Here is a 14,064-nt window from a genome sequence, read left to right on the forward strand (position 1 = left end):
ATATGCATTTTTGAAAAATAATACTCAATGTTATGACTAAAATAATATTAAAGTATTCTTGTGTTAAGACTACTCCTGATAAGAAAATATGTTTATTGATAGCTAGTGCTACACAAATGTGTTTATTTTTAGTACAAATAAAAAATTTTTGGTCGTTTCATACATTTTAGGTCTTAAGGTCTAGAAATACTGTAAGTAAAACTGTTCGATTTGAACCCAACCCTCTAGATAAAACCATTATATGTATGATATGATTTAATCAAAAAATAAATAATAAAAATTTATTTATATATACAGTTTTAAAATAATAACGAGAAAATAAGTTTAAAATTGAAATATCACCAGCATGGAAGCATGTTGTTTAAAGAGGACTCTTTATGTTATGCATGTTGTTTAAAGATGACTCTTTAAGGAAAGCCAAATTTTAACTATCCCATAAAATGTTAAAAGCTCAAAAATATATGCCTTTTAAAGCATAATTATATCACTTGAATATAGGAGTTTTGTTCACTTTAGAAGTCTAAAACAACAGTTTATGACTCCAATGTTTCCTTATTCTATTATTTATCTATCTTTCAAAAGTAAGAAATATTATGAACAACTATTCATTAAAAGTTGGTTTACTATTCAAACGTATACAAATTGTATGAAACTCCTTTTTCCATGAATTTATGTCCCATTTTAAATTGAAAATAGATATTTTCAAAAGAAACGCTCACGAATAATATATAAATTTCTCGCTTAGTAGTCTTCACATTCATTTTAAAATGTTTAAAATTCCGTTTGAATTTCAACAGAATTACGTAGACATCTTTTAACTGTACAACTTTTAAATATATGAAAATATACGCTTTTAGCTTCAAATTGTAAATCAAATTGTCGAATTTAAACATAATTAATGATAGCGCTCTGCTCCATTGACTTTTAAAATGTCAGAACTTCATGAAATAATAAGCGGATCAATGACAGTAGTTAAGTCTTTAATTATTGATGAATGAAGAAGCCATGATGCAAGTTAATTAAAATTTTCAATAAGATCAATCAGTCATTTTCATTTTTTACCACAGCTTCAAACTTAAAAGTTTGATATTTTTACATCTGATTACAAAGCAATTCTCATTGATGATTCGAACGAAGCAGTTTCCTCTTGATTGAAAATTTATTCTTGTTTCAATTGCATTTGATCTGTACAGCTTATTTCAGAGCATTCAATTGTATTTTGAGGCATAAAAGATTTTTTTTCATTTCGAGAACACTGTCCCATATCTTTTAAGTTTACTCATAATACTAACTGCTAACTTAAATATTCGAAGAAATGAGTTCATTGAAATTTCAAAAGTTTCACTAATTCTTAAGAATTTTCATATTTCATATTATTGATACTTTCTACTTTATATCAGTTTTATAGAATTTCATATTCTTTGCAACGTGTACTTTTAAAGAATTTAATAACAAATAAATATGGCAAACTTAAAGATTTCGCATGATGATACGATTTTGCAATGTTTTATTTGCTAAAAATAGATCTTAAATATTGTGAAATATAGCCAAGTTGTTTATTGCCACTGGCCCAACTTGGAGATATCAGATGCTATCAAAATATATTCGCATTAACTCTATCACAAACTTATTAGCGTTCCGGTATCCGGATACTGCTTTTTATTCCGTAACTAATTGTCATACAATAAAATTGCAAATGCCTGACTCTATAAGAAAATGCCCTCTATAAATAAGTGTAAGAAATCTTCTTCATGTAAAGGATTGTTTCTTTATTTTGGTTTCCTTAAATTCCATTTCTCCAAATAGCAGCCCTACCCCCCCCCCCCCCCCGATTTCGAAAACGTATCTGAATTCTCTAGATTAAACTTGCTTAGATATATATAACGTTGAATAAAGGCTAGGGAGATATAATCAATTGAAAATTTGAAATCCTGATGTTAAATGAGTTTTTTTTTCAATGTAATTCAAGATGTAATAAATCTTGGAAAATAATTCATATTATGCTTTAAAATATTCAATAAACAAGACAGGAGTTATGCATTTTTTTAAAAAAAAGTATTAAAAATATTATTAAATATTATAAAATGTTATAAAAATATTATAAATTAAAATTATCTTTTTTAATATTTAGCTAATGTTTAAATTCACATCAAAAAATTTTTGGATAGAAAATCCTAAAAATCCGGATACCAATTGATCGAACAAAACGTCTCATTACTGTTTCAAATTTTATCCATTTATGCTCTCAGAAAACATGATTTTTTTTAAAGTCATCTCAAAATAATTTAAAGTATCCTTTGGAAAATTTAGAACTGCTTGAAAATTTAGCATGCAAATCAACCACATAATGTTAAAGAGGAAAGAAGAAAACGAGTTCTTTAACGTAAAACATTCCATGTCTTGCAATTTTCTGTCCTTACTTGTTTTGAAATTTAATTGATAGCTACCAAGGAGCCAAATTTGAATGCAATGAGAAAAATTTATTTATTTTTCCTTAGTATTCGTACTTATTTATTTCTCAGTAATTCAAGTTTAAGGGGTTATTTACTACTTTTTCCAAACTAGTGGCATATAACAGGAAATCCAAAAAAAAGATGTTTATTGCCGAAATACGGGAATTCTGTGTACCTCAGGTAATTTTCATATCAATTTTCTTAAAATTATGAAGAACTATATAAAAAGTTTTTTGCATTATAAAACCACATACACTAGTTTATAAAATCTTATAACTTTAAGAAGGACTTTTAATTCGTGCGACTGAATTTGAAATTCATTTAATAAACTGTATAATGTTTCAATAAAAATTTCAAAATATTTATCTATTATAAGTCCTTATCCCATTAAGAAAATTCCATTTATTTAGAATTTTTTTTTTTTTATCCAATGTACCGCAGTTCATCATTTCAAGTAAATCATTGAAAAATATTCTATATTATCTTTATTGTGCTACAAATTCTTTAAATGAAGATAATCTGAATTATATTTTCTCAATATACGAATTCCCATAATGCTTCAATGTGATTTTTAGATATGAGATATCGTTAAAAATTAAATATATATCGTTTTTATATCCAGATATCATTTACTTTTCGTATTGATTTCAACAGTGGTAAATAGTTCTGTTCCTAAAGGAGCATGCGATCCTGTTGCATATCCGTAACCAAAATTTTAAATGAGTTAACCATTAAATTTGCTTCCAATGTAATTACTTTTCATGGGACTAACAACTATCAATTACAATTTCGACGAACGTTTCCTTAACTAAGCCTCAAGCTAGCTCCCCAGCATGTTCAGCGTTTGCAGATGATTCAATCAGAGAAATCCACTAAATGTTCTCTGCTTCCCTCTTTCTATTGCACAGACGACAACTCTGATCGGCCTTCTGAAAACGGCCCGTCTCCTGCGGCTGGTCCGAGTGGCTCGCAAAATTGACCGTTACTCTGAGTACGGAGCTGCCGTACTTCTGCTGCTGGTGGCAACTTTTGCGCTGATTGCCCATTGGCTAGCATGCATTTGGTACGCAATAGCGAATGCGGAGCGATCTATGCAGGAACCCAAGATAGGATGGCTGGACGCCCTTGCCAATATGACCCACCAGTACTACAACAACTCGGCGGGGGGCCCGAGCATCAAGTCCAAGTACGTGACGGCCCTCTACTTCACTTTCTCGAGCCTCACGAGCGTAGGATTTGGGAACGTCTCACCCAACACTAACATGGAGAAGATATTTGCCATCATTGTCATGCTGGTTGGCTGTGAGTATGCGCTTTCTTTTCTGTCAATCTTCAAATGTAATGTTATTTTTACGACAAAAGGATTTTTGTGATCAATGTATCAAAGACGCTGCATTCTGGTATTATAGCACTGTTGGAACTTGCAACAGCTAGCTTATAACTCAGCTGTATGATAATAGTGTTTGCATATCTAAAGTATTCACAAAACAACTTGGACATTCTTCGTAAAGTATGATATTTTTGTAATTTTATTGATGCGAGATCTGTTCTCTTACATTTTTTTAAGAAAAGAACTTTTAACGGTTCGCAAAGCTATGAAGTCTGACATATGATTGCCTAATTCATTAAATCTGATGAAATCTTATATACTGATGATAAGAATTTTAGGGTTTATTATAAAGAAAAGTAGATGATCAGTGGTTGTAGTCAGTAATGACATGACTAATCCTTTATTCCTGTAATTGGTCTAGCTTTCTTTTACATTCTAAACTTTGAATTTTATTTTAGCTTATTTCATTCATACTCTAGAGACCTATATTAAGATCTTTGTATAAAATTTGTTCCTCGTGTATGAAACTACATGTCACTAAATGATATCATCAATAATAATTGATTTTTCAAATTCTAATAGGACTGCAGTGTAATACAAAAATCTATGGTCTGATTTGTATTATTTAAACAGCAGCTTATGAGAACAGCAGTTTCTATTATGAAACACCAATAAACATTTAATGCATTGTTTCTAAGTTTAACACGGTTTCTTAGTATCTGATCAAAATTCTTTCGGCAATTTGCAGTATCTTAATTAATAATGCAAAGTTTTTCTCTTAAATTCATGTCATAAGAACTATAATTCTAAGTTATAAGACTCCAATTTTCAAATATTAATAATTTTGATTGTGACATCACAAAAATGTCAGAAAGATTAAAATGTTTCTATTTACAGCATTGTAACGAGAAAAGTATTATTTGTCAGAATATTAAATCTTATTGTTATGGATTTCAAAACTTAGAAAAAGAATGACATAAAGGCTTCCACAAATGAACTTTGAAAGAAGACAGCAAAGAAGTTCTTTATATAAGCATAATTCAATCCACGTTATACAGGGTATACATAAATGAATATTTCACTTTTGCAGAGATACTAAAAGAAAACATAAAAAGCATAAAGTTCATCAGAAATTAAAAATAATTGCAAGTTATCAACACATATATAGTGTTCGATGTTAGTTTCTCCAGGTACGCACACGACAGATGGTATGATAACTCTTCCCACTCGTTTTTCAACACGCCCGGTGTGGCATTAAAAAAAACTGCAAATATGTGTGTCTTAAATTTGTTAACACCAGTTGTTAGCAGTGGAACAAGCATCTACTGTTTAATGTAGCCTCAGGAAAAATCAACTGTCGGCATACACGCATATTTGAAACTACAAACATACAGAAAAAAAGGATGGGAATGAATTATCGTGCCGCCTCGATATCGTTCATTTTTTTAAAAGGGTTCACAACGAATATTTATGACTGTGCTGAATTTAAACTTATATTTTATTATTATTTATTTCTGATGAGCAATGATGTATCATTTTGTTTTGTTTTATTTTAATAGCTCTGCAAATTTGGGATATTTTTTATGAGCATCCTGTATAATGACATATATTAAATACAGAATTATAATCAGTACAAAGAGCAGAAGATTTCACTAGTAAATTGAATCGATATTTAAAGCTTTAAAGTTTAAAAAAAATTATTATTAGCAATTTCTTTTCCTCTAATTCTTCACAGCTTTTATTTCACTTAGTTAATGTTTCTAAAGATGTAATGTTTTTAAACTGTACTTTCCTCACTTTCAAATGTGTTAGAATTTTGAAATTTTGCACAGTTATATGTTCCTTATGAATTTGCATATTTTCAAATTTATTCATGACATAATGATTAATTTAAGTAATTTCTAACCCCATATAAAAGACTTTATATAATAGTAATTTTGCGAAAAGAAAGTAGACTCCCAATTATCCGCGCCGGCCGCACTAAGTTTTTTTTTTTTTTTTTTTTTTTTTTTGCTTCCAAGCAAAGAGAAAATGCTTCCAAAGCAAGAAGCAAACACAAATGACTGATTTCTTCAAAAAGGTGTAGTTTTACAGTTATGCTTTTGTAGTTACATAATACATTGCAGTATTAAAACAATACATATGTATTAATTTTTCTGTGTATCCTTGACACCTCTCGTAAGTGCAAAGCACTTTTCTGTTTTCATTAACAAAATGCATTTTAGGTTATTTTTGAGTGATATACTAAAATATTAAGCATTATGTCCAGCTGTTTATTTTAAGTTTTATTGTACATAAAACGATTTTTCAAAGTTGGAATGACTGTTTTCTCTTTTGCTATACCCGTTTTTAGCTTTTTTCGGATTATCCGCGATTTTTGTTATCCGCGGCGGCCGCGCCACCCAATTCCGCGGATAATCGGGAGTGTACTGTATAAGATTTCATAATAATTGTAACAATGAAATACGAAATTATTAAAGATTACAAAATAAAATACTATTATTAATAAAATTCAAAAATTTTTAAAAACAAGATTAATAAATAATAGAAAATAATTTATTTTATCAAAAATTTCTAAATCTTTAGGCGTTGAAAAAAACATGATTGGAAACTAAACCATAATGCAATCGCTCTCACGTAAGAAAAATAATCTTAAATATTCATAAATTCCATTTCACTTCAAGAGTTTCTTTTAAATCTTTGCACTTACAAATTTTTGCTTAGAAAATTTTCACCTTCATTTTTTTAATTAGAAAATCTACTCTTTACTACACTTGTTAATAGCTAGTTTTTTAAAATCAAGTTTTTTTTTTTTATTTGTGTCTAGCTCTAGAACACATTTCTCCAAGACGCAGTGCTTCTAAATGGTTTATAGTGATTCCCGCACTTTAGTACGTTGATGACAAATACTTTTCATTCTAATCACCCTATATCGAATATTTAAGAATTAGGTATTCTTTTCTATGGCAGTTATAGAAAAGCGCATATGAATGCTGATGCCATATAAAATAAAAAAGGATATTCTTTTTTTTAAGTTCATGGGAATCAATGAATATCGTTTTCCATAGATCCAAATATTTTTTATGAAACTGAATTTTAGCACTTTTAGTTCACAGCAACATACAAATCCGAAAGAACAATCCTTTTAAATGGAAGTTCTTCAAGTTTAAGAGGACTTTCATTCGTATCAGTTCCGGTTCCACATTCGTAAAAGTTAAGAAGTTTCACTCTTAAATGGAGTTTGGCAATTGCTTCTAATGACTTGGAAAGGAGACGGAATCAATTACTCATTGTCTGGAACTTCTTGGAAACTGTTTGGTCACATTTCTATAAAAAATTCTTGCTAACACTTGCTTAAGACACAAAAACGACAGAGTAAAATGGCGGATTTCCTTTACTTTTTTGTCCTTTTTCCTCTCTTTAATCTTTTTTTTTTCTTCTTCTTTTTTTGAAGATGATACTGCTCCAGAATTAAACGCTATTTGCTTAGCATTTGATTAATACTCTTGAGCTGTTAGAGATTATACACCTCTGGATGTCAATTATTTTTGGTATTCTCCTTGTCACATTTCTCGAGTTTTATATTTCTTATATTAAGACATGTGATTTCCTTTATGCTGTTATGAATCCACAGCACTGCTTTCCTAAATTATTGGTATTATAGTTTGAAAGAGAGAATTTAAAAATATTCTTAATTAATGCTATATAGATGCCAGAGAAGTTACATCATCCACTACCTTGGCGACTTTAACGACAAAAATAAAGGTTATGAAAAATGTAAGAATTATAGTATTAAATCTATTAGGAAGCGAGATCTGGAGATTCTTCTAAAAAATTCCATACTCTATTAGACTTTAAAAGGTGTAGCACTTATACGAGGAGTCGATTCTTTCTTTGGAAGATTAATCATAATTGAGCTCTTTAGTTATGCATTCTGAGTGGTAATTCTATTTATGAATTCGTGATTTTTTTGCTTGTGTTTTCAATTTCTATTAGGGCTATCTTTTGTGCAAAGCTCGACTCTGCTTTCCCTACTTATGATTCGTGATTTTGTGGAATATAGCTAGTTTTACATTATCCAGGTTGCTGTATGAAATTCTCCCTACAGTCACCGGAATCCTTCTTTACTTATTCAATGCTTACAAATTCCTTCTCTATAAATTAAACACATTCTTAAATTATTTTAACTAGAAATGAAAAATATAGAAAGTGCCAAATTCTTTTTTCTCTCTTTGTATCTAAATGTAACAAATACCAAGATTTTAAAATAGGAAAATGATGTAAATGTCCAAAGAACTCTAAGTGATTGAAAATTTTGTAACATTGACATGGTAAATGCCTCCTAAAGATTCAAGTTATAATTTGGCATTTTCTGCGCTTTCCATTTTCAATCTGCAATTAATTTTATTAATCATTTTTCTGCACATTTATTTCAAGATATCGCTGCAGCCGACAAAAAAAAATCAGTTAAATAGATCATTACAAAAGGAATATCGTGTAAATAAAATGAATAAAGTCTGTCAGTAAAGAATGTTAAAAACTTGTTAGAGATTTATTATGTAAGCACAATTATTTAAAAAAAACATACTAAATAAGAAATAGTAAAATCTTTACCCTTACAACCTTTTAAAAGATAAATAATAAAGGTGAATTTAAAAAGTCAATATTATGTCTGAAAAACATTAAAAACATATTAGGAACTTGAATACAATTAGTCTTAAAAACATTAAAATGCTAGAAATTTAAAAGCCACATATAATCCGTTTTAAAAGCATTACAAACATATATTAGAAATCTAAAACTTGCAGGCAGTTAATTTTTAAATGCCAAAGGACTTAATAAAGACGCTTACTTTTTAAGAAACTGATATGAAAAATATCAAGATCTTTAGAAAACTTATTGAATATTTTATAAAATTTATATAATAATATTATTTATATTTAAATTTGACAAACCCGTTCTCTAATATGCTGTTTGCTCTGAACCAATATTTGTAATATTGTTGACAATCAGAGTTAAAACATCGGATTTTTCTGGCGCAATAGAACCAAGTAAATAAAATTATTAGAAACTTTTTTTTTTGCAACAGCGTTTATAATTACTTTGATACTAATTACGAAAAAATGCTAAAGTAGCTGAATTTTCCAAAACTGAAAATATGTTCATGTAAGTGAATTAAATTGTAACTCAAACCCAAATTTCATATCAATTTCTGCATATTGAAGAAATTCTTTAATCATATTTTAGCAGTATTCTAATTTTACTTTGGTTATTTATTTCATTAGTTAAACTCGACAGAATTGTTTCAAAAAACTCTTCTGTCTTTAAAATTTTTCATACCTACTGCCAATATTTTGAATCTAAAAGTCTTTCGCTATTTTGCCAGTTATATAAATAGAATGAAATTTTGATAAGAAACTTTGCTTTTTTTAATTTAAAAGTTTTCCACCAACAAGAGGCGGAGTTATAAATATTCTAATGAATATATTTTTATTTATATTTATTCGTTTACTGTCATATAAATTCTTAGTTGACTCTTGAAGAAATACATTTCTTATCATACAATAAATTAGCTTTCAAAATATTTGTAAAGGCACTATTCATTTCTGTAAACAGTTTTTTTAAGTTCGTAAATATTATGATTTATTCATAAATTTGAAAATATATATTGAGCATTTAAATAAATATCTGAAGTTTAGTATAAACAGATTCAAAGCAATGCAAATCCTTATTTTTCACAGCTTTGTAACATTATTCAGTGTAAATTAAAGATTTTCTTTCAACAAATCGATTACTATAATTTTCGAAAAAAAATTTAATAATAAAATTTTTGATCCTATTTTTTTCTTCAAGAACTAAATGTCTTTTTCAGCTGCACAATCTTTTTCAATTCAAGCGATATTTTTTTTAAAAAATGAATTCACTCTATTTCAATTATATTCTCCCATTTTTCCTTTTTATATCCCTACCGCGTATCTGTTATATTATATAAATTGTGTAACATAGTAATTTTATGTATACTAAAATACTAATATCTTTCAAATAAAGATTGATTAAAAACCATAATGAAATCGAGAAGAACCAAAGCTTTTGCAATTCTTAAATGCGTAACCTATTTAATGAAGTATGTGTTTTTTTATTTATTATTTTATTTCATATTTATTGTGTGTGTTATGTCATTGCAAACGATTTTTATAAACTTTTATGATGCGCAAATTCTTGCAAATAATTTATTTATTCGTATACAACATCTAAATTAATTTTTTGAAAACGATATATATATTTATTTTATATATATGCACTTATTTAGATACTAATAATATTAGCAGGAATTCTACATACTTATCATAAACTATATCATTTTAGATAAACTGTAAAAAAATTATATTTATTGTTTTGTTTTAATAATAAGGAAAGTAAAATTGTTTTCACAAATTTATTCTGAAGTCAAAAAAAAAAATTTTTTTTTTAATTTATTTTATTTTATATTAGTTGTGCTTGTTATGCCATTGCAGACGATTTCTCTCTTTTTAAAGCTTATTTCTTTAGATTTTATTTAAATTATTTTATTTTATTTTAGATGAAGAGGTAAATTGTAAAGAAAATAATAGCCAAATATTACTTTTTAATATAAATTTAAGTAATCTCGTGTCTAATAGAGATATACAATGAAGCGTAAGTGATAAAAAAATGATGTTGAAAATACGACATGACTGTTGATGCAATATTTCTTTTCGTTTGGTTTATTTTTTCCCTTTCAGCTCTCATGTATGCTAGTATCTTCGGTAATGTTTCGGCGATCATTCAAAGGCTGTACTCTGGCACGGCCCGCTACCATACGCAACTCCTGCGTGTCAAAGAGTTCATTCGTTTCCACCAAATTCCGAATCCTTTGCGCCAGAGGTTAGAAGAATACTTCCAGCACGCCTGGACCTACACCAATGGTATTGATATGAACATGGTAAGTAAAAATATTATTTTTCTTTCTTCAAACAAAATTCTCTATTTCTGATTTCTAAATTTTTAATGAAAGAAAATGGAACATGATTTTTCGCAAACAGTTTATATAAATATATAAAACACTACTGCACGTGGTACAGAAATCGTTCTTATTGCTGAATGGCAACAGTGATATGTAAATAAATCATTATACGGACGTTTTCAGACTGCTTCATTGAAAGTGTTTATAACTGCGCTTGATTCAATGTTTCGCTAAGAAATGAAAATGAATTGCTATTAGAAATATTCTGGACAGAGCTGGCATTCCATTAATTCAGGGGCAACAAAATGTAAAATAAATAGGTATCAAACAGAAAGTTTAACAAGCGCTAAAATAAACTTAACCGCCACTAAATAAATAACCGCCACTAAATTTGGTCTATTCCATATTAATCGTTTAATAAGACAATAATCTAGGTAAACAAGATGGTCGACAAAGACGGCTAGTAACGAATATTTCTCTTTTTGTAATTATATTTGATATGAACATATTGCATCTACATATTAGATATGAAATAGAGCTAGAAATTTATCTTTATTGGTTGTGAAAAATTAAGAATTTTATTTTTTACTTTATTTTCTTACCTCTTTAAATTTTGGGAAATTGAAATGGACTGTGTGTTAATTTTCCATAATCCTATAAATGGTTTATGCATTATTACACAATTTTCTGGAATTATCTAACGATTGCAATTAGTTGTGTTTGAGCATTATTTGTTTTTTTTTTTTTTTTTTTTCAAAATCAGGAATATTCGTTACTGGGTGAAAAAATGTAAGGTGTTTTTTTTTTCCTCTTTTACAATTTGGAAAATTTAAATAAATGGCATTGCTTACGAGGATTTTCCAAAATTCCACAGTTGGTTCATGTATTAATACACTATTTTCTGGAATTATACAACTATTACGATTCATTGCTTTTAACATTATATGTTGTACCCCAAATAATTACAAAGTATTTTTGTTCAGTATCATTATTTATTTATTATAGCAATTATCTCTTCATATTAAACATTTTCTTTTAATAAGGAGCTAAAAGAAATATCCTTTAATTTCTTAGAACATAATATTCAAATTTTTGAACAAGTTAGAATGCGATATAAATTTTTTAACGTAATATTAATCAACTTTAAAAACTGTATCATGGCAATCCCGTAGAAGAATTATGAATTAAAACATCTTGTTCTTTATGCATAGGTTTTTAGAAAAATTAACTAGAAAAAGTAGCATCCCAAAAGTATGCAGGATTCAAACATTTTTTTTAACCTCACTATGATAAAAAATATAATACAAAAGATTGTTGTTGACATTCAAAAGTTGAGAGTTTCTTTCCTTTCAATTCAAATACCCAATCGGTAACATATTTCATTCAAGAATTTCTTATAAATAAATACTTTAATCCTACAGTCACCATAATACTAAAAGAAAAGCATCTTTCAAATGCATTTGAAGAAAATTCTCTGTGATTGTTTCGAAACGCTTCAAAACTTCAAAGCTAAAGATCTCATTGCCTTTTTAGTCGTAAAAGAGTAAGAAGAAAATTTTTAAACAAATAAAAAAAACATTTAAGGACGATATCAAGCTTATTAAGTTGACTTTAAAACTGGAGTTGTTTTTCTCTGACTGCTAATACATTAATACCACTTTTTAGTTTTAAAAAATGCATTCCGTTCTCGAGTTTTTTTAACAACAAATTGATACAGACTTGCTAAAAGAAAATAATACTTTTGCCTTTCGTGTTTCTTATCTTTAGATTGCATAAAATAAATCAAAGAATTACGATTTCCAATCTAAAGGTTGCAAAGAAAATTGCGATTTTATTTCATTCCTAAAGCAATTTCGCAGTCAAATGCTTTTATAATTATATGTAATCTTACTTGTAAACATGTTTTTATGGTTTAAATGAATTGATTCGAAGACATTCCTTTAATCTTAGTATTTAAAAATGAATTGAATGGCCAATATTTATTATATTTTTAACATTCCCCAATTCAATCTGATCTTTCTATTTCCATTCTTTAATCTGTTTCTAGCTTTCTTGTTACCAAGATGATAATAAACAATAAACTATCTACATTTTCAAATTGCGATGCAATTATTCACAGTTTCATTTCAGTCCAATTTCCTAGTTACAGAAACATTCGAAACAGATAAAAGTCATCGTTTATTTTTTTTTAATTTACCATATGTAAATCTGGATCTCAGATTATTTCCATTGATTGATCTTTTGTTTATTTATTAAATATTTCAATTTGTAAATAATCGTTTTTTTATAGTTTTGAAGGGAAGCGTAATGATCATATTTTAAAATACAAATAATAGAATAACTTTTTTTTTCTCAATGCAAGAAATTGCCAATTTTCTAAAAATGGCGAATGCTCTTTCTGAACCTTTTGTACCGATATGGGATTCTAAAAATTACACGGAGTCCTTTCTTTCAATTAAGCGGCAATCGGAGCTTACCTTTATACGCTTTCATACATCAAACTCACTGCCATATAATTCTGATTTTGTCCTTCCCCAAATGATGCATGCATTAACAAATACAAAATAAACTTCTCCCAGTCATGACGAAATCAAATGTAAGTCATATCACTGACTCTCCGACCCGCCCGAAGGCACACAGATAAAATAACTGAGTGACCTGACCACAGCGACAGCAACATTGGCAGGTATTATGGTTGAGTCCTAAGGGCCATCACCGGCCACGGTACAAATTTTCCCTAAGGAAATACGTCCCGTCATCGATGGGAGGAGCCAGACACCCATCTTTTTGTGTATCCTCCAGGGCGGAGAGAACCAACCACCATGCCCGAAGCTTCTCATCCTCATTTCGAGGTGTACACCCTGGGGGGACGAAATCACATGCATCATGCTTAAACACATCTCTTTTGATGCTTTGTTAAATATCTTGCACTTGTTTAAAAAAATTTGGTGAGAACATGTTTTCCCCATTCAATCTCTAGTGTGATTCCTATATTAAATCTTGGTAAGGATCCTCAAATCCCCATGAGTTACAAGCTTATTGCATTTTCGATTTGTCTGTGACGAGTTCTTGAGAAATAGTGAATGCACGCTTGTTACATACTTATATAGACAGACGAAATTATATATGAAATTATATACTAAAGGTCTATACTACTTAGCAGTAGTTGTGATTTCTGACTTTCTATTTCTTTGCATTATCAAAATTTACAATTTGGAATTCAAGAATTGCAATCATAATAACCAAGATGTTCCGCTGCCAATTTCTAAGCAACCTCATTCATTTCAAATGATCCACGA

General features: G+C 28.6%; 1 protein-coding gene across 1 annotated transcript in view; it reads left to right on the top strand.

Moving 5' to 3' along the window:
* LOC129960749 (potassium voltage-gated channel subfamily H member 2-like) overlaps positions 1 to 14,064 on the top strand; it is a 631,583-nt gene that overhangs the window by 556,714 nt on the left and 60,805 nt on the right. The window contains exons 9-10 of the mRNA XM_056074363.1: positions 3,362 to 3,755; positions 10,545 to 10,744. Coding sequence (XP_055930338.1) covers positions 3,362 to 3,755; positions 10,545 to 10,744 — 594 coding nt within the window. The remainder of the gene's footprint in view (positions 1 to 3,361; positions 3,756 to 10,544; positions 10,745 to 14,064) is intronic.

The sequence above is a fragment of the Argiope bruennichi genome, chromosome 2 (assembly GCF_947563725.1).
Source record: "Argiope bruennichi chromosome 2, qqArgBrue1.1, whole genome shotgun sequence".
Classification (NCBI taxonomy): domain Eukaryota; kingdom Metazoa; phylum Arthropoda; class Arachnida; order Araneae; family Araneidae; genus Argiope; species Argiope bruennichi.